The sequence below is a fragment of the Jaculus jaculus genome, chromosome 5 (assembly GCF_020740685.1).
Source record: "Jaculus jaculus isolate mJacJac1 chromosome 5, mJacJac1.mat.Y.cur, whole genome shotgun sequence".
In the NCBI taxonomy this organism is placed as follows: domain Eukaryota; kingdom Metazoa; phylum Chordata; class Mammalia; order Rodentia; family Dipodidae; genus Jaculus; species Jaculus jaculus.
Window position 1 is genome coordinate 38837040 of NC_059106.1, and position 24313 is coordinate 38861352.

At 57.0% G+C, this 24313-nt stretch overlaps 1 protein-coding gene across 3 annotated transcripts in view; it reads right to left on the bottom strand.

Moving 5' to 3' along the window:
• Positions 1-6117: 6117 nt before the first annotated feature.
• Megf6 (multiple EGF like domains 6) overlaps positions 6118-24313 on the bottom strand; it is a 111667-nt gene continuing 93471 nt past the window's right edge. For all 3 annotated transcript variants that reach the window (XM_004657712.2, XM_045149738.1, XM_045149739.1), the window contains 28 exons: positions 24036-24155; positions 23390-23512; positions 22931-23098; positions 22549-22680; positions 21705-21833; positions 20493-20621; positions 19708-19842; positions 19488-19622; positions 16737-16862; positions 15882-16013; positions 15665-15793; positions 15404-15535; positions 14794-14922; positions 14575-14703; positions 14174-14302; positions 13420-13548; positions 13094-13222; positions 12344-12472; positions 12101-12229; positions 11881-12012; positions 11605-11733; positions 10993-11121; positions 9912-10040; positions 9592-9720; positions 9088-9216; positions 8856-8984; positions 8111-8239; positions 6118-6757 (listed from right to left, as the gene is read on the bottom strand). In XM_004657712.2, coding sequence (XP_004657769.2) covers positions 6693-6757; positions 8111-8239; positions 8856-8984; positions 9088-9216; positions 9592-9720; positions 9912-10040; positions 10993-11121; positions 11605-11733; positions 11881-12012; positions 12101-12229; positions 12344-12472; positions 13094-13222; positions 13420-13548; positions 14174-14302; positions 14575-14703; positions 14794-14922; positions 15404-15535; positions 15665-15793; positions 15882-16013; positions 16737-16862; positions 19488-19622; positions 19708-19842; positions 20493-20621; positions 21705-21833; positions 22549-22680; positions 22931-23098; positions 23390-23512; positions 24036-24155 — 3593 coding nt within the window. In that variant the 3' untranslated portion in view covers positions 6118-6692. The remainder of the gene's footprint in view (positions 6758-8110; positions 8240-8855; positions 8985-9087; positions 9217-9591; positions 9721-9911; positions 10041-10992; positions 11122-11604; positions 11734-11880; positions 12013-12100; positions 12230-12343; positions 12473-13093; positions 13223-13419; positions 13549-14173; positions 14303-14574; positions 14704-14793; positions 14923-15403; positions 15536-15664; positions 15794-15881; positions 16014-16736; positions 16863-19487; positions 19623-19707; positions 19843-20492; positions 20622-21704; positions 21834-22548; positions 22681-22930; positions 23099-23389; positions 23513-24035; positions 24156-24313) is intronic.

The window sequence follows — 24313 nt, forward strand, 5'->3', positions numbered from 1 at the left end:
TGGCCACCTCTGGTCTCCCTCCCACACACCTAGTAACTGGACTGAAGGCCTGTTTGCTTGGAGCTGCCGTGGGGGGCACTATCAGTGAGGGGGTATGTCTATGTGTGCACATGTGTACACTGATGTGCACATGAGGCCTCTGACTTGTTCCTCCCTTGACCCCACCTGGTGGGAGGGATCAAGGAGGGACAGGCTAGCTCGCCTGCCAAACAACTGGAAGAAGGTGGCTGGCAAGGCCAAGGCCAATGCTCGGACTCGGGTCTGCTATCCTTTGTGTTCCCTGGGGACAAGTGGCCCCATAACCCTGGTGTAGACCACAAGTGGTCGCAGCAAAGGCTGAGTCATCAAGGAAGGATGCTGAGCATTGGGGATGACAGTTGCCATAGATACCTGACCCTTCCTGATCGGGGCGCAGTGGGCCACGAGACCCTCAACAGTCAGCACAGGGCCCAGGTTGCCTGCAAGAGTGGGGGGCCACCAAGGACAGAGCCAGACCACTCTCTGACCCCCTGTACTTCCCTAGCTGGAGGTTACCTGAGAGCATGTTATCTGCTAAGAGCCTCCTCTGTCCTGTGTGTTGGCATCCTGGTGGTGGCAGGTCTGCTCCCCTCCCCCTCCCCAATACCAGGAATCCTGTAATGCCCTTACCATACCTAAGGGTAGGCTCACTCCGTCGCTGTTGCCCACCTGCTTGTCCTGAGCAGGTCCTTGCTGAGAACTACTGGAGTCAGGAACTTGTGGGGGACTATCAGGACTTCTAATGGCCCCAGCAAACTTCAGAGAGACCTGTGCCCTGCAGTGGCTTTGCCAGGTATCTCCATGGTTGTAGTAAAGGCCCTGTTACTTCATCTCTGCAAACCTCAGTGCCCTGGCCTGTGTGGGTACAGATTAGATACCGGCTGGGGCCAGGTGGAAGGAACCAACCCACCTTCCTTGGGGAGATGGGACTAAGAACACAGTAACAGCATACCACACCTTCAGCAGACATGACAGACCTTCCACTGGGGAGAATGGGGACCAGCCCAGTGTATTGCAACAGCCGCTACAGAGAGGGTTCCACTTCTCAGCCGCTCAGCTCCTCTTGTACACATCCACAAGGGGTACATCCTTTTGGGTGTCCATTCACATGAAGGTGTGCACACAAGCTCATCTCAGCTTTGGAATTGCTGCGCTTCCCTCTGCTCATCAGGCTCATTTCTAGCCCCTCCAGAACATTCCATAGCACGCAATGCTCTTGATATTTTGTGCCTGGTCACACAGCTACCCCCAGCCAGCCCTGCTACAGTCCTCAGGCGCCCCCTTGTGGTCACGAGAGGTGCTGCTGGACAGGCAGTAAGGCAAGGGCTGTGCCCTGGGACCCAGTTTCCGTGCTCCAGTTAGACTCCATGGGGGTGGAGCTTTAGCCAGGGCCACCACTACAGCTCTCGGGAGAATGCCTTCCCTGTGCTTTAGGCTAATTGGAGTCTGCAGACCCTATCACTCCCCATCTCCACTGGCATTAACCATTACCTGGGTTAAACACAGTTTCCCTGCCTGTCCCTGGGATACCCGTCACTGTTGCTGGGGCTGCAATCACATCAGATGTAGGGACCAGAAGGATTTGAGAAATCCTTTTGCCAGACCCATCCCCAGATCTGCATGGGCCTATGGCCATGTCAAATGGCTTCATGAACTGTTTTCTAGTCATAGCAGATGATAGTGGTTTTATAGGTTTGATACATCTGGCACAATTTATGTAATTCTGTTCACCTTGCTGAATTATCAGCAATCCAGTCTTCCGGGTTTCTGGAGAAAGAATTCTGTCTCCAGAGACCACGGTGGGCTCCTCGGGTGTGCACAGGTCCTTACACGTGCAGCTCCTCTCTGTGTCACAGGGGCCTCCAGCCTGTGCTGGGGTGAGGAGATGGAATGACAGGACAGTGCAGGGCCTTCCTCAGCTGCGTGACCGGCATGGAGCGGCAGGCCCAGCCTCCCAGACCTGTGTTCCAGCAGGGACGACCTGAGAGGTGTCATTAGGGCTGTGAGAACAGCGACACTGGGAGAAGACAGGAATATTGACTGTCACCCAGATGGGTGTGGAAGGTCTCAGGTAGCAGCAGCGGGACACCTCCGAGGGCTTTCCCCGCTAACCATGCCTCCAGCACACACCACGGTCACGAAGTCTGAACCCAGTTTCTGAAGCAGGCGCTGGACTCTGTCCAGTGCTCTTTTGCTTCTCACTCATCCCTTTGTCTAAAACACGCCGACACATGTGACTGCATCTGGTCAAGCCTGGTCCTCTCATGATTCCACTGAGAGTTTAGGTGTTTCACTCATTCAAGTGGTTCTCCCTTCACTTAGGGTTCCTGCATGCCAAGTCTCCAGGTGCTTTTCTGTCCTGCTCTTCCTTGACTTTAGGAGCAAACGTGTGCCACCCCTGGGCCGCGAGGTGGGCTGCTTCCTTGATTAAAGCTTCTAGGCCAGGCATGGTGGTGCACACCTTTCATCCCAGCACTCAGGACGCAGAGGTAGGAGGACCACTATGTGTTCAAGGTCAACCTGGGCTAGAGTGAGACCTTACCTCGAAAATAAATAAATAAACAAAAGCTTCTAGAACAGTTGACATCAGGAAGTCCTCAGAGATCTGTGCCCAGGCTGTGGAGCTGGCAAGGCCGAGGCTCAGATGTTCACTTCATACTTGCATCTACTCAAGTTCCTTGAATCTCCACTCACCAACCCTAGCACCTTCTTTCCCCAAAACTTACCCATACCCTGGCTTTTTTTTTTTAAGGTAGGTTAGCCCAGGATGACCTGGAATTCACTGTGTAGTCTCAGAGTGGCATCGAACTCACGGCGATCCTCCTACCGCTGCCTCTTTAGTGCTGGGATTAAAGGCATGCACCACCACACCCGTTTTTTGTTGTTGTTGTTTTTCTGAGGTAGGGTCTCTGTAGCTCAGGCTGACCTGAAATGCACTGTGTAGTCTCAGGCTGGGCTCAAATTCACAACGATCCTCCTACCTCAGTCTCCCAAGTGCTGGGCTTAAAGGTATGCATCACCACGCCTGGTGTTTTAAATTTTTCATATGGGCCTGTGGGGTTGTCAGGATTGTTACTACAAGTGTATTCCCTCACTTTGTTGCCTTTTCAGTGGCCTGATGGTGTCTTGTTGAACAGTCCTACATGTCACAGAAAGGTACTCTTCTGAAAGCTGACTGGTTTTGTCCCACATACATGTATCTCCAGTTCTCATCTATAAGCTTTAAACCACATGCATATATATATATGTGTATGTGTGTGTGTGTGTATATATATATATATTTTTTTTTGGGGGGGGGTAAGGTCTTGCTGTAGCCCAGGCTGACCTGGAATTCACTATGTAGTCTCAGAGTGGCCTTGAACTCATGGTTATCCACCTATGTGCCTCCTGAGTGCTGCGATTAAAGGTGTGTGCCACCATACCCGGCCTCCCTCCCCTCCGCCCCTTTCTTTTGGATGTGTGATGGCAGATGTGTGGACCTGGTGCAAAGCTCAAAGGACATCAGGCGTCCTCTTACCACTCTTCTGCCATATTCCCTTGAGACGGGGTCTCTCACAGAACCTGAAGTTCATCATTTTTGAATTACATTGGCTGTCCAGGGAGGCCCAGTGAGCCTCTAACCTCCATTCTCCCTCTGCACGGGGGGGTTATGGCCACTGAATAACCACACCCAGCTTTTTCTGTGGTGCCTGGGATTGAACTCAGGACAAGAAGCACTCTTACACACAGCCATCTTCCCAGACCTCCCTGTTCTTCTTGTTTTAAAGGTATTTATGCACAGTTGATCATCATCCTCTTAATATCTCTGTTGTCTGTAGCTGACTGTCCCTTATGATTGCTCTCACTTCATGTTTAAAAATCCATCAGTTCATTGAGCCTGCTTGCATTCCAGCCCTCAAGAGGCAGAGACAGGATTGCCTCAAGTTTGGAGCCAGCCATGTGCATGTGCACCTGGATTACGCTGGTAGTGGGGAATTGAACCTGGGCTCTTAGGCTTTGCAGGCAAGTGCTGTAACCACTAAGCTATCTCCCCAGCCCTAAACTCGTTCTTGGGTTGGAGTCCCTTACTGATCCTGGAGCTGTTTTCTCCATAAGCTCCTGCCATTCTCAGCACTCTGCTCCCATACAGGACTGGTTATAGATGTGTATGAGCACACTCAAGTGTTCACATGGGTCCTGGGGATGGAGCTCAAGCAGTCTGTCAAGCCTCCTCAGGCCCTTAGGCTTGCATAGGAAGTTCTCAACTACTGAAACTATTCTCCAGCCCTGATCCTGTGATTTTCTAACACAGCCTGGACATCTGATTTAGATGCCACAGTAACACTTAGCCTATTTTCCCCTTCCCTTCTTCTCACTCCCTTCCTTCACACCCTCCCCTCCTCCAGGAAGACCCAGATCCCCAAGTGCCAGCAATGGAGCATCCCCTCCCCCTCCTGGACTAGCTGCACCTGCTCACTGCCTTTCCCCTCCAGGACCAGTGCCATCCTGTCCCCAACCATCCTGTGCCCACCTTCCCCTACACTGAGCAGGTCAGAGGTTGTCCTGAAGGCATACTTCAGTTCTCTTTATAATGGCCATGTAAGAAATATGCCAACTGGTCTAGTGTAGCTCCTTACTCCTGCTGGAAAGCATTTGCTCATCAAGCTTTCACGGGTGAAACTGAAAGAAGCCCTTGGGACCAAAGACCAGTAGCTGACGGCACCTTGTGCTAGTTTAGCTGGACATAAAATTCAACTGTCTGACTTCAAGCCTGAAGACAGACCTCACCGGTGTTTCCCACCAGGCATTTCAGAATCCTGCCATGCCACTGATATTCTCAGGTGGGTCTGAGGAAGCCTTTGCTTTCCTGTTGGCAGTCAATACCCAGGAGCTGAGACACTCTTGTCACCATGGCACCTGTTAACAATTTCTCCTGTCCCCACCACCTCACTTGAAAGACACCAGCACTCCCCTTCATGAAGCCTACTCCCCACGGGAGACGCCCTGAGCTGGGCAATGTGCTCTTCTGCTGCCATCTAGCCACCCGTGGGCCACTTGTTCCCCATGACCCCACGCTCCACATCCACGCAGCTCTTCTGTTCCAGCTGCTCCTGTTGCACCTTTGTTCTGTCCTTTCTCCCTGTGTTTATTTCTCTGTACAGTGGCCCACTGATTTGGGTCCCACTATTGCAGACTATCCTGGTGCTAAAGGGACTAGGCTTCTGGGAATTCACCAAAGTATACCAGCTTCCTGGGCTGCTGTGGGAAAGGGGAAAGGGGCCACTACCTGGAACCAAATGGGAGCAGCTACAAGTGAGAATAAGAGGCAGAGTCTCAGGGCAAAGTATCCATTGGTCTGGGTTCAGCCCTCCCCACGTCTATGCTGTTCTCAGAGCCTTCCCCGCACCCCTACACACACACACACACCCTGCCAGCTCTGCTCTAGGCTCAGCGTCAGCCTCAGCCCGAGGGAAGCTCTGGTTCTGTGTTGTTGCTCACTCTTGCTCATGCAGTGCAAGGGGGACAGGGTAAGCACACTGCCCCTCAACACCAGCCATTCTTTCCACACAGGCTGTGAGATAAGCTACCTTCTAGGGCTCTTCTATCTTTGGCTAATCTGCTCTTCTGCTGCCACTCTGCCCAGCTATCCACTGGGTCCTTTGTTCCCATGCTCTATGTCCATGCTCAGCTCTTCTCTATCTGCTGCTCCTGTCATGCTTCTGTTCAGTTCCTTCTCTCTGTAAACTTCTCTGTATAGTAGTTCACTATATATATTCACTACATACATACATACATACATACATACATACATATTTGGGCCCCACTGTTGCAGACCACCCCTGTGCTGTCTAAGGAAAAACCGGGCTTGTTGGAGTGCTCCCAGGAGTATCAGCTAGCATAGGGGTCATGGGAGGGAGGGGAGAAGGGGCCATTGCCTGGATCCAAAGGAAAACTTCTCATCTTCTGTCTCTGAGGCAGACCTATATCCTTAACAGCACCAAAAGGCCAGGATAAAACCTGATGTGACTTGTGCGGCACCCTCATCCCCAGGGGAGGGCGGAGACTGTTTGGACCTTCATGTTTAGAAGGTTCCCATCTAAGGACAAAGACCCAGGCCACAAGGGTATCAGTGTGCCTTTAACTCACTTCTTTACACAAACCCTGAGCCTACCACTGGAGACCCCTCAAGCCCACCGACCTGAGTCCGGGCTTCCTGGGGCAGGGCAGCTTCCAGTTGATTCAGGGCCATAGCACCAAGTGGCACTGCCCATAAATAGCTTTACATAAATACAAGCCAAGCTACATTTCCAGGTACACAGTTAGCTGGTTGTAGCAGTCCAGGGTCTAGCACCAGAAGGACTTGCTGGGCAGGTGGGTCTTCACCCATGCCTGCCTTGGTCCCAAACCCAGGGCCCTGGGATCGCTGGGACTTCCTCAGAACAGCTTGTAGAACACCTGCTGGAGACCATATGGCCTGAGGCCTGGTCCACTTCCCTTGGTTCCTTGTGGCTTCACGAGGCCTCCCTCCTCACGGCCATAGGGCCCTAGTAGATGGATAGACTGTGCAGCTGTCCACAGCCCTCCAGAAAGGGGCCAGGAGTCCTGGGTCCATGTGTGTCTGCTCAGTTGTTGCCAAAGGCCTGGGTCCTTTGGGTTGTAATGAGGTGGCGGGCCTCTGCGGGGGATCCTCCAAGCTAGTGCTTTGTGGCTCTGCTGCTAAGCCCAGGCATCGGTCTGTTGGAGGCTGGCTGTGTGGCCACTAGGGACACAAGAGAAAAGGTCAGTCCCAAGGTGGGTGGGGGCCTCTTGAAACAGCAGTGTTACAGGCTAGCGCTACTTCCTTCCTTCGGTAGCTGAGTCCCCTCGTGCCATCAGTCCATGCCCTCCCAGCGTTCCCAGGTTCTGAAAGTCCAGAGCAGCAGGAAGGCCCACCCCTTTGTACCGCCCCCTTTGGCTTAGCCACAATGCAGTCTCTGGCCAAGCCCATCCTCTATCCCTCACCTGAACCCGGAGCTGCAGGTAGGCTCCCAGAGAGCTCGAGATCCCAACCCACAATATGACAGCTGATGTTGGTGCCACCACATGGTGGCCACCAGTTATGGGCCAGTAAGGCCTCTATCGTTCACACCTACAAGGACCCTACCCGTCTGCCAGCATAGCCTCCTTCTCCATTCCACTCATGCAAATGGGGAAGGGGGCTCGAACCCTCCCCAAGTGAGAGTTTGTAGCCCTGCCCTTCCAGGAGACCTCAAAGGACCAGGCAGGAAGTGGCTTCATCAAAGGCTAAGCCAAGCCCACTCCAGAGCCAAGGGGCCCAAGACTCCCACTAATCAGCAAGACCACGCCCACCCCCCCACTCCTGCTTGTTAGATGTCAAGTTGTCATGAGGTGCAGTACCACATATGACCACGAGGTGTCACTACGGACAGGATAATGTGTACAAGCACCAGCCACCAAGTTAGCCCTCACTCAGCCTCTCCCCTTTGTGCGGAGTGGGGGGAAGGCCTCCTTCCCTTTAAAGATCTTAACTACCTCGGAATAAGTACAAATGATGTACACACACACAGTGTCCACCGTACACTGGGGGACCTCCAAGTTGAGGACCTAGGCCTAGAACCCTAGCTCAGCCAGAACACAGCGCTGGAGCTGGGTCCTCACCTCTGCCCGTCATATCCCAGCCAGCACAGGTCCTGAGCGGACCTCCCACCTCCTTGTGCAGAAATTCTTCCCAACACCATAACCTGAGCCTGGGGAGCCAGCAGGAGATACCAGGGTGGCCTGCACATTCCAGAGGGGGGCAGTAAGCCCAGTGCTACCTTGCATGTTCCCACAAAACTTCACAGGCTTAGGAACCAAGGAGCCACCTGTCCACGTGCATGCAAGCTGAGCATATGCTGAAGCACGTGTACGTCTATGTGCATGGTGCACACATTTGGAACGTATACACATATATGAGTGCAAGACTGCACACACCTGGTACACAGATACCACTAGAGGAACATGCATGTAACATGGTAAACACACACACATATGCCTGATGTTGGGGTGAGGGGTGTGTCCTTAGCCAGGAGCAGGGCAGTGTCTTTCCACCCTCTCCTGGGATCTGACTCACCTTCTTGGCATGCGGGCCCTGTGTAGCCATCCACGCAGTAGCACTGTCCGCTGATGGGGTCACAGTCGGCCCCACCCCCACAGTCACAGCTCAGGGCACAGCCGGGCCCAAAGCGGCCCCTTCTGCAATCTGCAGGGACAGGAGTTACAGGCCTGAGCACCATCCTGTCTGCGTGGGCGCGGGCAGAGAACACAGGTGAGGTGAGGTCCTCTGTAGGTGGGGGTGTAAGTGCTGAGACCCTAGATCTTAGTTTCTCCTGGAAACTGGCCCACCGTCCTCATCAGCACTCTGCAACCGTGAAGCCATCCAGTCCCGGCCATGTGCCCAGTTACCACTGCCTTTCCTGCCCAGTGCCTGAGCTGGTAAGGGAGTGGCTGGTAGTCACGGCCACTCTCCAAGGAGCCACAAGGTCAGCAGTGCAGCTCCAGTGGGACAGTCCCCATCCTCAGGGACACCTCTGGTCTGGGGAGGCCACAGCCATGGGCAGTGTGTCAGGGACATCTTTCCACCTCCCTGGGGCCTTGCTCATGGAGCCAGTAGAGGCCTGAGACTCAGCACTCTAGTACTGTGCCTGGCACTGTGTGTCCCAGCAGCTGCTCATGCCCCCCGCCCCAAACTGTGTGACTTGGGACAGAGATCATAGGAAAACACAGTGCCCAGCCCAGGCCCGGGCCCACAGCACTGGTATTTGCTACTGGTAGAGACCCACACTCAGGTCCCCTCCTGGGAAGAACCTTCCACTCACCCAGGTCACATGTGGCTCCCGTGCGCCCCGGTGGACACAGACAGAGGCCGCTGGTGGGGTCACAGGGCATTCCCCCGTCGCAGCCACACCGCTGGCGGCAGTCTTCTCCAAAGGAGCCTGGCTTACACCCTGGGGGGAGCGCTGGGCTCAGTGTCCCCTGTCCTGTCCCCAGAGGGGGACTGGGGCAGGGGTAGGGTGGGGCGGGGAGCCCAGGAAGACCCGCAGCGCTCACCCTTTTCGCAGAACTGGCCGTGGAAGCCAGCAGGGCAGAGGCAACGGCCACTGACAGGGTCGCAGGGGACACCCTGCTGACACGCACAGGCGTCCTGGCAACCAGCTCCGTGGAAGCCGGGAGGACAGGCTGAGGGAGGACCCTGGTTAGTGCACCAAGGACAGGAGGCAGCAGACACCCACAGATTTCCCAGAGTGAGCAAAGGGCCAATGAGCCAGGGAGCTGAGCAAAGTCCCATCCTGTGTGTCTCTGTCCCCCTTTAGTCCTAGTCCCCATCCCAGCCCGGGAGCATCCTGGGCAGGGTTCACACGGGCGAGGTGAAAGTGGGAGCCCGAATCCATTTGCCCCGTGTGACCCTAAGTGGGCATCTCTGGCTTCAGAGCCTGCTCAGGGTCATCCCATTACTTTGGCTCCAGGAGTAATGACCAAGAAAGTGGCCATCACTATTATGAAACCAGTCAGCCAGGATGGTGTGCAAGGGGGAAGGAGGCAGCCCCCACTCACGGTGCTGGCAGGCCTGGCCATAGAAGCCGGGGCTGCAAAGGCAGGCACCCGTGGTGGGCTCACAGGTACCGTTGTTGCGACAGGAGCACTCCAGGCTGCAGGCGGCGCCATAGCGCCCAGCGGGGCATGCTGGGAAAAAGCAGGAAGGACAGTGTGTCAGGAACTACCTGATTCGGGGGACCCAGAGCGTCACCCAGCACTATGGGGCTCGAGGGCTTCAAATCAGGCCCCCAAACTCTACACCCTCCTCAGGGTCCAGGACAGGGCCTGCCTCCACGCATTGCCCATGGACACGCAGACCAGCTGCGCTGCTCACTCACCCTGTTCACAGTGTGACCCCATCCAGCCCAGACGGCAGGAGCAGCTGCCGTTGGTGGCATGACACAGGCCCCCATTCCTGCAGGCACACTGGTGCTCACAGCCCTGGCCAAACCTGCCCTGGGGACAGCCTAAGGGCAGAAGATAGGCACTGTTCAGAGCTCTGGCCAGGGCTGGACAGACTCTGGGGACATGCTCCACACAGGCTGACACTCGTTCAACAGGCACTCCCTGAGGTAGGCAGTGCTGGCCTTGGCTGCAGCACACCCCACCACTGACTCAGTGTCCTGGGCAGCCAACATCAGGCCTGACCTGGGTGGGGTCTGTGGTGGTTTGACTATAAAACATCCCTCGCAGCCCCATGTGTTGGTGATTAAGCCTCATAATTAATCTCAAGATGGTGGAGCCTTGTTGAAGCTGAGTGTGTCACTGGGGGCCAGGCTTTGGGATTGATTGACTGATTGATTGATTGACTGAAGAGTGAGAGAGAAAGAGCGGGGGAAGGAGAGGGGGAAAGTCACGTGCTCCACCTTGTGCATCAGGCTTTATGTGGGTACTGGGGAAATCAAACTCGGGCCCTTAGACTTTGCAGGCAAGCGCCTTAACCACTGCGTCATCTCTCCAGCCCCCTTGGGATTTTATAATCCAGCCTCCCTTGCTGGTGTTAACAGAGCTCTCGCCCGCTGCCTCCTCCTAGCTAATGTGACAAGACAGGATGCCCCACCGACTGCTCCTGCTGTACTTTGTGGCCATGATGAAAGTTCCCTTTAAAACTGTAAGTGAAAATAAACCCTGTCTTCCTATGAGCTGCTTCTGGTCAAGAGTTCCTGTCCCTCACCACCCAGCAACAAGTAAGTAACTGCTGTAAGGGTCATTCAGAGATTAAGGGGGCCATGGTCATCAGGGGCTGTGAGCACCTGCTCGGCCAACAGGGAGGGGCTAGGGAGGCTTCCTGGAGGTGGCACCACACTCTCTCCAGTCTAGAAGTGCACAGAACCCAGGCCCAGGAAGTGAAATGGACTGCTGCATGGGCTCAGTGACATCTTATAAGTACCTACGTGCCTGGCCCCAGTGGACACTTACTGTGTTCACAGCGGACTCCAGTCCTCCCTGGAGGGCAGATGCAAGTCCCGGTCACAGGGTCACAGGATGCTTCCTGCCCACATGCACACACATGGGCACAGCTGGGGCCAAAGTGACCCTGTGGACAGGCTGCAGGGAGACAGCATGTGAGTGGCCACCTCCAGCTGGGCTCTGCCAGAGGCTGTGACAGGACAGGAAGGGACAGAGTAATAGGACCCTGTGTCTCCCCCCAAAAAGGTCAAACAATCAGATCCCAGAACCCCATCTTCTTCCATGCACAGGCTCTGCTGGGGGACAGGCTCTGCAATGACACAGCGCTACATCGCCACAGCTCTGTGGAATCCCAGACTGAGAGAAACCCTTTCCTGGGTATGACTCTGCAGGGCTGTACTCTCTCACACTCCTGGAAGGAAGCTGGGACAGAGCAGACTGGAGGGCTAGGAGCCTCTGAGGTCACAGGGATGCCACCCCAGCATAGCCCAATCTACGGTTGGGATCAGCAAGAAAGGTCCCGAGAGTCAGGGAGGCAGTCCTTTCACAGGTTGGCTGGCAGGGCCTTGCTCCCCAGAGATGAGATGACAAGCCAGTTAGACCCTGAGCCAGGCCACTCACTGAAGCTGCAGTTGGACCCAAGGAACCCGGCAGGGCAGTAGCACGCTCCAGTGGCCACGTCACAGGACCCTCCATTGAGACAGCCACACACATGCTCACAGCCTGAGCCATAGCGCCCAGGTGGGCACCCTACAGGGAGAGAGTCTGCTGCAAGGGCTGGGGGCTGGAGGCAGAGCCCCCACCTCAGCACCCCTGAGCATGGCATGGCAACTCTGTGAGCCCCCCATGTGTCCCAGCATGGCAGCCCAGATCCCCAAGACAGCCAGCAGCACTCACGTTGCTGGCAGTCGGTGCCATAGTAGCCAGCTGCGCACACACAGGCTCCCGTGGCAGGGTGGCAGACCCAGTTCTCACCAGGACACTGGCACGAGTGCCCACAGTCCTTTCCAAATGTGCCGGGCTGGCACGCTGGGTACAAGTGAGGTGAAATTAAGATCTGGCCCAGCCTCCAGGAGTCCCCCAGTGGTCCCCTCTAGAAGTTAGGGGGAATACCTACCCTGCTCACAGCCAGCCCCTGTAAAGCCAGGTGGACAGTGACATTCTCCAGTAATATGGTGGCAGGAAGCACCAGGTGGACAGTGGCAGCGCTGGGCACAGGACTCTCCAAACCAGCCTCGGGGGCAGGCTGCAGGAAGGGTAAGTGTGTGGCAACACCCCAGGAAGAGGGCAGTGAGGAGCCCTAGGGGTCACTGTGAGGGACACACCCCACTCAAGACAGTTGTCGTTAATCTGCACTCACCATCCTCACAGCGCACGCCTCTCCATCCCGGGGGGCAGAGACAGGCCCCTGTGACGTGGTGGCAGGTAGCTCCCCGCCGGCAGGCACAGCGCTCCTCACAGTGTACCCCAAATGTGCCCCTGGCACAGGCTGCAGCAAGGAAGACAGATGGGAAGTCTGGGGACTGCGGTGTCGGGGTCTCTGGCCAATGGGAACCTGTCCAAAGCCACTGGAGCCCAAAGCCTCCCCAGCTCAACCACCCGCAGCAGCCCAGGCTCTGCTCTGAGCAAGGGGCTCCCTGACTGCGCCTGTGACCATGCCTGGGGAGAAGGGGGACGGGTGAGCAGGAGGCTGGGTGAGGCCGGGCTGAGAATGAAGCAGATGGGTCTAACCCAATGCCCACTTGCCCAGGCTGTAAGGGGGCTTGGGCCTGCAGGAGTGGACGAAGCCCTTGGCACACAGCTTACGATCCAGGCAGCATCCTGCAATCACAGGACCCCCAAGCAGCAAAGGCTTCAGGACCAGGGACCAAGGTTTCCTCTCTGAAGCTGAGATGGTACCCGCCCCAGGCGAAGTGGAAGGACCCTAGTTCTTTAGGCGAGCTTCCTGGGCCCAGACCCTCCCACAAGGACCCTTAGAGCTCAGGCAGGTTCCAGTCCCATCCAACAGCTGGCCGCCTTGGAGACCTGGGTTGTGTCCTCAACTTGGAGTAAAGCTGAGGTACCCTTGGATCAGCCAAGCAGGGCCTCCCGGCTTCCCCAGCCTACTCACAACTCTGGCACTTGTCCCCAGTCCAGCCGGCAGGGCAGGCGCAATGGCCCGTGAGCCGGTCACACACGCCCCCATTAAGGCAGCTGCAGCTGAGCTGACAGCCTGCTCCATGGAGTCCAGGAGGGCACTCTGCAGGGGTGGGGAGATGGTGAGTGTACCACCTCTTGGACCACAGCTCAATCCTGCCCAAGCTTCATGTACCCAGGGCCTCAGTGTCTGTGTCCTTGGGGACCACCTTGGAAGAACCCCAGCTATAGCCAGTATGCTGCCTGTAGGAGGAGATTGCCTAGGCCAGCCATGCCTCCCACCTGGCCAGCCAAGCTCACCGTTCTCACAGGCCAGGCCGTCCCAGCCCTCTGGGCATGTGCACTGGCCTGAGACAGGGTCGCAGCTCCCTCCGTTACGGCAAAGGCAGGAATGCTGGCAGTTCTCTCCATACTGGCCAGCAGGGCAGGCTGGAGCCAGGAAGAGAGGGACAATTCTCATCATCTGGTCAGCAGGGACCCTTGGTATGCTCTTTCTTTTTTTTTCTTTTTAAAACTTTTATTTTGTTTTAGAAAAGGCAAGAGTGAGAGAACAGGCACACCAGAGCCTCAGCCACTGCAATCAAACTCCAGAGGCTTGTGCCACCTAGTGGGCAATGTGCAACCTTGAGCTTGCCTCATCTTTGTGTGTCTGGCTTACATGGGATCTGGAGAGTCAATCATGGGTCCTTAGGCTTTGCAGGCAAGTGCCTTAACCGCTAAGCCATCTCCCCAGCCCACCCTTAGGCTTCTATAGGCTTCTTCCACACACCCAACTTGGGTCACACTTTGGAACTGGCAATCTTGCTAGGAATGTGTCCAGGATGAATGAGCCCAGGCCCAACACAACGCAGACCCACTAAGCTGGCTTTAGGGAGTACGGCCTAGGAGGTCTTCCATCGGAAACAGCTCCCTCCCATCCTCTCACACGCCCCTGGCCTCTCCCTGCCCACGAATACACATCATCTGGTGTCCCATGCCCATGTCCCCACATGAACCCAGTGGAAGGATGGGCCATCACCCAGGCCTGAGCCCTGAACTCATGGGAAAGGCTTACCCTGAAGGCAGCTGGGTCCCATCCAGCCAGGGGCACAACGGCACTGCCCATGGACAGGGTCACAGGATGCCCCATTGAAGCAGTTGCAGGCTTGGCTGCAATTCAGCCCATAGGTGAGGGTGGGACACGCTGCAAGGGGAGAGGATGGTCACGAGCTATTATAACAGGTATCCTATGGCCGATCAGATCTGCCAGGGTCTTGGGTTACTGTGTCACCTCTCTCCCTCCCCCTGGCCTGAGCCACCTCACAGCAAAGTGGACAGAAGAGAGAGAGTGTGTGACTTGGGTGCTCATAAGCAAAGTTGTATTTTCAAAGTGGATGCCAGGGTGGAACACCAGGGATAGCTTCTATGGAAGTCCCATGCCCTCCCACAGTGCCCAGGCTGAGGGTCCTCACGCACTCTGGGCACAGCGTGGGCCCCAGCGGCCAGCTGGACAAATGCATGAGCCAGTCACAGCATCACAGGTGGCCCCAGCTGAACAGTCGCAGGCGCTGGCACAGTCTAACCCAAAGAAGCCGGCAGGGCAGGCTGCAAGCAAAGATGGCAGTGAGCAGAGGACCCAGAGACCAGGGGACCCTGCCCTGTACTTGGGGCCCACCCAGCCTGCACCCAGCTTACCACGCTCACAGAAACTTCCCCTCCAGCCGGCTGGGCAGGTGCAGGCCCCACTGACATGGTCACAGGCTGCCCCATGCTCACACTGGCACCGCCGCTCACAACCAGGCCCAAAGTAGCCCTGGCGACACCCTAAGACATACAGCCATGATCCACTGTTGGCCAGGGGACCAAGAGCCTGACCAGAGCCTGGCTCATGAAGAAACCCATTCAACTTCCCACATTGGGATAGCTTCCCACCTTCCTTCCAGCGGGCGGTGGTGAGAATCCTGGACCAGATCTTTAGAACCAAGCTCCTCACCGGGCCACTTCTACCACCCATGGCCTTCTGAAAACACTGACTTGTAAACACCCCTTTCCTCCCCTCCCGGGGATCCTGTGGGGCTGGGATAGGCACTGGCTCCCCCTGTCTGATGCTCCAGGTGAACCTATGTCTGCCACTGTCAAGTGGAAGAGTGTCTGTGCATGTGTGTGGGGAACTGTGCGTTAGTGTGCTCAGGGATCTGCGTATATGTGCTCACACACATGGATGTGTACACGCACGTATATGCATGTACGCGTCCACGCACAATGGGAGGAGGGGGTGTAGGCCAAAAGCCAAGCCAGGACTCACGCTGCTCGCACCAGAGGCCCGCGTAGCCAGCCTCGCACAGGCACAGGCCGCTGATGGCATCACAGCTGCCGTGGCCCACACTGCAGTTGCAAGGGTGGATGCAATCAGGTCCCCAGTGTCCACTGTCACAGGCTGAAACAGAGCCCAGGGTCATGCTGTGTGGGTCCCAGCTGAGCACCACAGCCAGGTCAGGACATGGGCATCCTGGGGCAGGGGCAGGGGCAGAGGACTAGACAAAGGGCAAGCAAAGGATCCCTGTACCTCTCTGGCAGCTGAGGCCGGTCCACCCAGGGGCACAGCTACAGCGTCCAGTGGCCGGGTGACAGTGCCCATCATTGGCACAGGAGCACCTCATCTGGCAGCCAGTTCCAAACCAGCCTGCAGGGCAAGCTGTAGATGGAAAGGGTGAGCTTACTGGCCCAACATGCCCACCCGGGACCACAGGCTGAGGCTGACATCAGATGCCAATTCTACTCACCATCCTGGCAACGACTGCCAACAAAGCCAGGGAGGCACAGGCAGGCTCCAGTCTCAGGATCGCAGCTGGCACCATGCTCACACGCAGGGCAGATCTCCTGGCAGCCAAGCCCCCAGCGGCCCTCTGGACAATCTAGTGTTCCCCACACACACACACCCGCAGAGCCAGTCAGTCTCCTCCCACTGCCCTGGCTGGGCACATTGGTGTGTGCCTGGCACAATACTGTAACCCCTTGTTGCCATGGCCTAGAAGGAGGATCACCATTAAGGCCAGGCTGGTGTGATCAGAACACTAGGGATGTATAGTATGGAGTGTAACCCAGCCTAGGAACAGTGCAACAGCAAAACAAGGACTTGCTAAAGGGACCAGAAGATCCCATGCAGGGAGCGGGCAGCCCAAAGGGGCAAAATGCAGACCCAGGGCTTGGCTGGACAGTCACAGAACCCCCTCCCAGATCCCAGGCTGGTACGGTATGAGGTCCTGAAAGCACTACAGAGGGGGCCCAGCATCTGCAGAGCCAGGGTTAAGGTCCTGAAAATGGTCTATCTGGGGGTCCCCAAACACAGCCCAGGGCTATGATGTGGGCACACCTATGTGTGCATATGCATGTCCACGCACAACGGGAGGAGGGGCTGTAGACCAAAGCCAAGCCAGGACTCATGCTGCTTGCACCACAGCCCTGCATAGCCAGCCTCATACTGGCAAAGACCTGGACACCCCACTCCCACAAATGTGATTCAGGCTGGGTTCCCCCAAATAAAGCCTAGGGCTAGGGTCCAGAGTCCCCAAATGTAGTCCAGCTGTCCTCGAACATAGCCTAGGTCTTGAGCCATCTGGAACACTACTGCTCCTTACCTGCTCCACAGTCCTCCCCGGTCCTCCCTGGAGGGCAGAGACACTGTCCTGTGACCCGGTGGCACGGGGCCCCCACGCAGGAGCAGGAGCCTGAGCAGTTCACGCCAAACGTCCCTGCTGGGCACTCTGTGGGGGTCGGGGGAGGCAGAGGACCTCAGCCACTCTGCGTTGAGCTGTCCAGCCTGGGAGCCTTTTCTCCCCTCCTCTCTGTGACTCTCGGCAGTAACATCAGTTCCTGTCCCCTACCCTGAGTCCAGCCCAGGGAGACTAGGACAGGGCACAGACAGCAAGAGGCAGAGATGGGGCAGCCAAGGAATGGGGGTAGCCTGCTTGGTAGAATCGAAGATGATCTAGGACCCCAGAGAGCCCCAGGGATGGGCAGTCACCTTGCTACCTCCTGTTCCTGTGCCGCTATGGTCTACCCGAGGACTTCCACTGGTCAGGTCAACCAGGTTGTGCCAGTCCAGCCCCCCTCCTCCTCACACCCAGCCGCCCAGCAGAGACCCAACTCCTGTGGTTGGGCAAGGGTCTACACCTCAGACCCAGAGCTATGGCCCTTTGCTGGCAGGGTGGAGGAGCAGGGCGGTGACAGAGTGGGGATCCCAGAGATCTGGGGCCCCTCACACCAGGCAGCTTAGTGAGAGCAACAAGCCTAGCAGCCCAGAAATCAGCCTCCACAGTGTGTGTGGCCGTTCCCAAAGCCTGGCGGAGCCCTGGGTACTAGAAGCTGAGCAGCCTCCCTTTGCAGAGCCCACCTAATGCTGCCCAAAGTTGCTCTGCCCACAGGCTCTGAGGAGAAGAGAGCCCTGGAGTGTAGGGCTGAGGAAGGAACTTAGGGAGGAGACAAGGCTTCCCACCTGCCCAGGGCAGCACGTCCGCCCAGATGCTCAGCCTGCTGCAGGGACAAAACGCCGCAGGCCCAGTGGGCAAGTGGACAGCGGGCACACAGCCACTTGCTGGGAGTCTGGCACAATACCCATGCATGCAGCAAGCACCTGGATAGGACACACACACACACACACACACACACACACACACACACGGGCAGCAAAGCAGTGTGGACCAGGGAGGGGCCCAGCATCCCAGTGAGGCAGTCCAGCCAGGCCTCAGGGGTCCTCCCCACTAAGTAGGCACAGACATGTGTTGCAGGCAGTAATAGTTTCCAGATCCCCTAACAAGGGGGGCATCGCTATTTCTCTAGAAGTATGTGTGCTGTTTCCTGTGGCCCAGCCTTGGCAGCAATGGAGGCTTTAAAAGTAAAAAAAGGAAAATGGGGGGCTTCCTCTTAGCACAGACATAGGCTCCAGGAATGGTGAAAAGGAGGCTCCCCGTGAGAAACAGTATGCAGTGTGGGGTCTGGGAGGGAAGGGTAAGCTGTAAGTGTGCAGGTCTGTGTGGTGTGTCTATACGTGTGCATGTGCGCACGCGCACGTGTTCTGGGTGAGGGCTGTCCTGTCCACATAACTCCAGAAGCTCCCGGGATGCACAGATGGAAATGGGGATATTCAGAACTGCTGAGCACCTGAAGCCACAGTCTCCAGTCCAGCTCACGTCTGGGACTCCAGGTTGGACTGCAAGCCCTGCATGTTCCTGCCTATGCCAGCAGAACCTGAGAGGCCTCACTGAGCCTCATCCCATGGGCAGAAGAGCTCGGCTGACCTCTGTCCCAGCTGTACAGTGCTAAGGCCCTGCCTGCCTTGCTTCCCCAGACAGGGAAAGCTGATGGCTTCTCGCCTTCTCTGGCCTTGTCTGTGGCCAAACTGGTCACACTCCAGCCCTGCAGCTCCATCCAGTCTGGTCAACAGGTGTGGACAACAGGCTCTGTGCCAAGGAAGCTGACAACTCCTGGCCTATCAGTGGCTACTACACTGGCTTTGTCACACACACATACACACACATGCACACACATACACATATATACACACACACACATATACATACACACATATACACACATACATACACACACACTCATACACACACCCCCCCCCAAGGCCCTTTCTCCTCACACACACGTGTCTCCTCTGCTGGTCACAGGACTGAGGGATGAAAGCTTCAGCAGCCAGCCCACCACTGACAGGGACCATACTCCACACGGCCTAGTCACCAATGTCCCCTGCCAGCCACAAGTCACAGCACCCCGCCTGCCCTTGCTGGCCCTTTTGGTAAAGCTCCTAGCCCCTTCACACTGGGCTGCCAACAGGTCAAGGTGTAGATGACTAGGCCTCCCAGGGACCCACAAGCTGTCACTGGTCCAGCTTCCAGCTACTTCCTCAAGTTCCTCTTCTAGCTGGTGGGTAATGTGGGGAGGCCAGGTGCTGCATCCATTCACATAGGTCCCCAGGTCCCCAGGCCCCAGAGGGGCCTCTCCACTGCCCCTGCTGCACCTCCAGCCCCCATGTCTCTCCAAGTGCCCCCTCCCGAAACAGCTGCTTCCCGTCCCATTCCTTCCTTCTTCCCACTCCCTCCTCCTCCATCTCGCCCAGGGCTCCGGTTGAAGGGCTCTGGACGTTCAGTGGGGTGAAGGACTGAGCAGGGATTCTGTCAGCCACCTTCTCTGGGCCCCAGGCCTGGGCAGAGATAGACCAGCTTCTGCTCTGAGCATCCCTAAGACAGGCCGGAGGTCACACTGCCCCTGAGTGATGGTGACACACAAAGGGCCTCCAGCTCTGCACGTGTGCAGCCACATCCCCCGGCCCAGTGTAAGTAGCTCCACTCCCTGGTAGCGCCAAAGGACAGCCACTCACTCACCTTCATCACAGCGCACCCCCTGGTAGCCGGCGGGGCACTGCCTCCGGCACGCGCCGCTCGCGGGGTCACAGACCACACCTGGTGGGCAAGTGCACACGTGCCGGCAGCCTGGCCCGTAGAAGCCCGCCTCGCACTCTGCAAGGTGAGAGATGCGGCAGGTCTATGAGGTAAGGGGAGAGGGTCCCAACAGCCCAGGACTTCCACCTCACCCGACACTCACCTGCCTGGCACCGCTTGCCCCGGTAGCCAGCCTTGCAGGAGCAGCTGCCGTCCCTCGCGTCACAGGACTGAGTGTGAGGCTGCTCGCAGTGGCAGTCCTCAGAACATCCCGGCCCGAAGGCCCAGGGAGGGCAGGCTGCGGCCACAGAGCCATGAGGGTCCTGCTCACTATACCACCCACCCCTCCAGGGCCCCGGATTAACAAGGGTGAAGTGGGTAGACCCTCTGTGGCTACACTCTCTTCTAGTACATTCTAGAGATCCAAGCACCTCGTGCACCTTGGGGCACACCACTTCCCCGCTAGGATAGGCCGGCTTTCTCCTCTAGAAGTGATCCTTTAACAAATGACATCTAACACAATCTTCATCTCCTCTTCTCTGCCAAACCAATGTCCACTTCCCTCTTTGTCTGTGAACCACAGAGCCCCATGGCGGGGATAGGAATTGGCCTTGTTTCAAAAGCCACGATGAGCCCAGGGACCCAAAGCTTCCTAGGGAGTCCAGACTCTTCTTGCCTCCACCCACAAGATCAGGCCTAGGAGGCAGCACGAAGCCAGGCATGGCCTGCCCAGATGCTCTGGGGGCCAGCACAGTAGCCAGAGAGAGGACATGGTTTAGAGTTCAGACTGGCCCCACACCCAGCTTGAGACCTCAAGCCAACCCAGACGCTGAGTCAAAACATTCTGCCGAGCTCCTTCCACAGTGAGACTCAGCACAGGGTGGGGACCCCCCCCCACACACTCCCTGCAGTCAGCTCACACACTGGCACACACACAGCAGGACTTACCAAGGTGGCAGAAGCGACCGTAGAGGCCTGGGTCACAAAGGCAGGCCCCATAGAGGCGATGGCACCGTCCCCGGTTGGCACAGTGACATTTCTTACGACAGTGTTTGCCATAGAAGCCCTTGGGGCAGCCTGGGAGGGGTGAGAGGTTCAGTGAGAACCAGCCTAATGTCCTCGTTCCCCTCCGGCTCCACCCTGTCCCATGTCCCTCCTAGTGAAGAAGCTATACTGGGTCGAAGGGAACCCTTCTCTGCCTGCAAAAATACCATGTTCCAATCCTCAGGATCTTAAGACGAGACCACTGGGCATTGCCCAGGTGGACTGAAATCCAGTGACAAATGTCCTTAGCAGATAGGCAAGCAGAGTTTGAGTCACAGAGAGGGGAAAGCAGGGAAGAGGTGTGGACAAGTGAGGCCACAGATAAAGACTAGAGTGATGGAGCCACGAGCCAGGCACACACAAGGCCTGGGAAATCAGTAAATGGTCCCCGTGTGGCCCCTGCCCTGAAAACGCGTCTGCCTGGCCCTTACTGAGACAGCTTCTTCAGCTCACCTGCGCAGGTATGTTTCCCCCTGCTGGGGAATCTGGTGGCCTCCCCCAGGACTGCCAGAGACCAAAGAGCCATGTGGCTATCGCAAAGCTGAAATGCTAAAATTCAGCTCCTGGATCTGTCAGACGTTCCTTGGGACATCTCAAGTCCGTCACACCTGTATCTCTATATCCAGGCTGTGCATGCCAGAGGCAGAATGAGGAAGGGAATGGCAGGGGATCCCCAGAGCACCCTGTGTGGCTGACTTGGCCCTCTGCTATCCCCAGGGCCAGGTTCAACCAAACCCTCTCCCTCAGATAGGAGCAGCTAAAAGGCAGAACCAAAAGGTCTGCAGATCCAGCGATGAAGCGGTACCCGGGGAGGCTGATTTCCGTGGCTCTAGCCCCTCTGGAATGCTCACACGGCAGTTACCGTCAGAGCTACAGGAAGGACACAGCCTCACACCCCCAGCCATGGAGTCTCCCTCTGTGAGCCCGAGGCAGCCGCTCAGCTCTGTGTGAGCTCCTGGGACCAGAGAAGCCACCCCCCACTCACCTCTACCATCTAGTAAAGCCCCAGGAAATGAGCAACCAAGAAAACCCAACGTCTGCCAGATGGGGGGGAGACGCCTTCCATTCCCTGCTCCCCAGGGGCAACTTCAGAGGCACCAAAGCGGCCACACGCACCATCCTCACAGTGGGCTCCACTGACACCCGGGGGACAGCGGCAAGCCCCCGTCACAGGGTCGCAGGTCCCACCATTCTGACAGCTGCAGGAGGAGCTGCAGTTCTTTCCAAAGGTGTCCGGAGGACAAGCTGCAGGGGAGACAAGGAAACAGCACAGCCACCATCAGGACTCACGTTGGAGACCTGGTCCTGAACCACTGCTTGTAGAAGCAAATGAGGCTGCATCTGCTTCACACTAGTGGTAGATTTCACTCATCAACTATTACATGCTTTCCCTGCGAGCCCCAACACACACCGATCCCACTGCACCAGTGCCTTCAATCAGATGACCCATTCCAGACAGTCGTCATAGCCTGAAGATGTCACCCTTGACCTGGGAAGTGTCGGGAAGGAATGGAAGTGCACTGGATAAAAGCGTTCCTAAAGTGCTTCTGTTATTAACTTGTACAGCCTGGGCGAGTCTCCAGTTGGACTAGATGGTGTGATGATCCTATACCCACCCACCAGTACACACATGCACACACACAAACACACACACACGTGCATGCACGCATGCGCACACCACTGTCTTAGCTATTTATTGGCTTGTCAATGGATTCCTGGAGACTGACTAGGGATAACAACCACCCTGGCCTTCTGATTCCCAGACGTGTTCCACAAACCCCGCATGATGGAAGGATGGATGGAGGGGAGATGGGTGGAGGGGAGGATGGATGGAGGAATAGATGGATTCATTCCCACTCCTCTGACAAATGCTAGCCAAGAGGAACAACATGGAATGGATGCCTGCAGACCTTGGGAGTTTGCAAGCCCTGCCCAGGCCCAGGCCCCACCGCAGCCTCACTTTCATTGCAGATGAGCCCAGTCCAGCCCTCTGGGCAGTCACAGCCGTCCAGGCCTGGAAGGCAGGTCCCATCATTCCTACAGTCATCACAGGTCAGGCTGCAGTCATGACCAAAGGAGTGGTCCAGGCAGACTGTAGGCAGACAGGAAGAGGAGAATCAAAGGACTAATCCCTAGCCTCAGGCTCTTGGTCCAGGGACAAAAGACACAAGAGACATCCCCAGCCCTGAGGCCCCAAGGTAGGATGTGGAAGGAAGGCCCACGCTGAGAGCCAGGCTCTGGACTTGACCTGGATGCATCCTCTCTGGACCATGGCCACTTGGCTTGGGAGCTGTTGGAGGCTATCCCCAGGGGCAGCAGCCAGGGAGGGGCCCACGCCTCACCAAACTTCTCTGTAAGCGTGTGTTCTCCCCGCAACTCCGCGGCCTCCTCCTCGGTTCCATAGTCGTCCTGGAAGAGCTGTGGCAGCTCATCCCGCAGCACAGCGATGTGGGGCAGCGGGCGCACGAAGGGCAGCTGGCCATCCAGATCTGCCGTGGGCTCCTCCAGGGCTGGGGAGGGACATACAGGCCCCTTAGCCCTGGTCATCCACCTGCTCTACCAGCAACAGCACCGCCTTAGATCTGGGCTCTTCTTCTTGAGGGTAGAACTAGACTCCCTGTAACATTTTGCCCTGGACATCTGGCTGACCAGCCTACCTCCTCCACCCTGCTGGCCCGACCCCCACAGCAGAAGGCAGGACCACACAGAGCCCATGCAGGCCTAAAATGGTGAGGGTGAGTCAAGTAGTAGGTGTGACAGCCACCCAGAGGCGGGGGGCAGGGTACGTGGGGGATCCTCACGGGTACAGCCCCTGCGGTCCTCATCCAGCCGGTAGCCTGCCTCACAGAAGCACTGGAAGGAGCCGGCCAGGTTGGAGCAGTGATGTTCACAGGCGCCACGGCTGGAGGCGCACTCATCCACATCTGCGGGCCAGCAGGGACAGCAGGGTCGTGTTCCTGGAGTCAGAACCTGAGACCCTGCAGGTCCTGAGTCTGCCCACTGATGGGAGTCAAGCGGATATCTCCTGAACAACCGGGAGCCCACCCTGCGGCCACAGCTGCCTCTCCAACCGCGCTCCCTCCCTGAGGGTGGAGTTACAGTGGACACCCGCTCGGAGATCCACTCAGGAAGCAGCCAGGGGCCAGGAACCAGTACCCAGCTCCATGAGGGTGGCAACCACAGGCCTGAGGTAGGAGGGGACAGATGATTGCATGCATGCATGTGATTGAACATAGGCATGCGATTGTATAGAGGTGCGTGTGGCTCTGTGGGTGAGAATACGGCTGTATGCACAACTTCTGTGTGGTGTACAAGAGACCGCTGCAAGTTCACACATGGTCAGGAGGGGAGCGTGTGGCTGTGCCCACAAGCAAAGCACGAGGCAAGCTAACCCCACGTCCACCTCAGGAGGCCAGGGCTGACCCCAGTCCCGCCCCGAGGGCTTACCCTCACAGCCGCAGCCATCAGGGTTGAGCTGGTAGCCGGCGTAACAGCTACACTCGTACCCGCCAGGGGTGTTGGCACACACTTGCTGGCAGCACGGGGAGTCGGCACAGTCATCCACATCTGCAGGGCACATGAAGGAGCCTGCTGCCACCAGGGACCGGGACACACACACACACACACACACACACACACACACACACACCCTCCCTCAACCCGCTCAGCACCCACCATGCACAACGTACAGGCCGTGGATACCCTTACACACAACCCCACCCAGC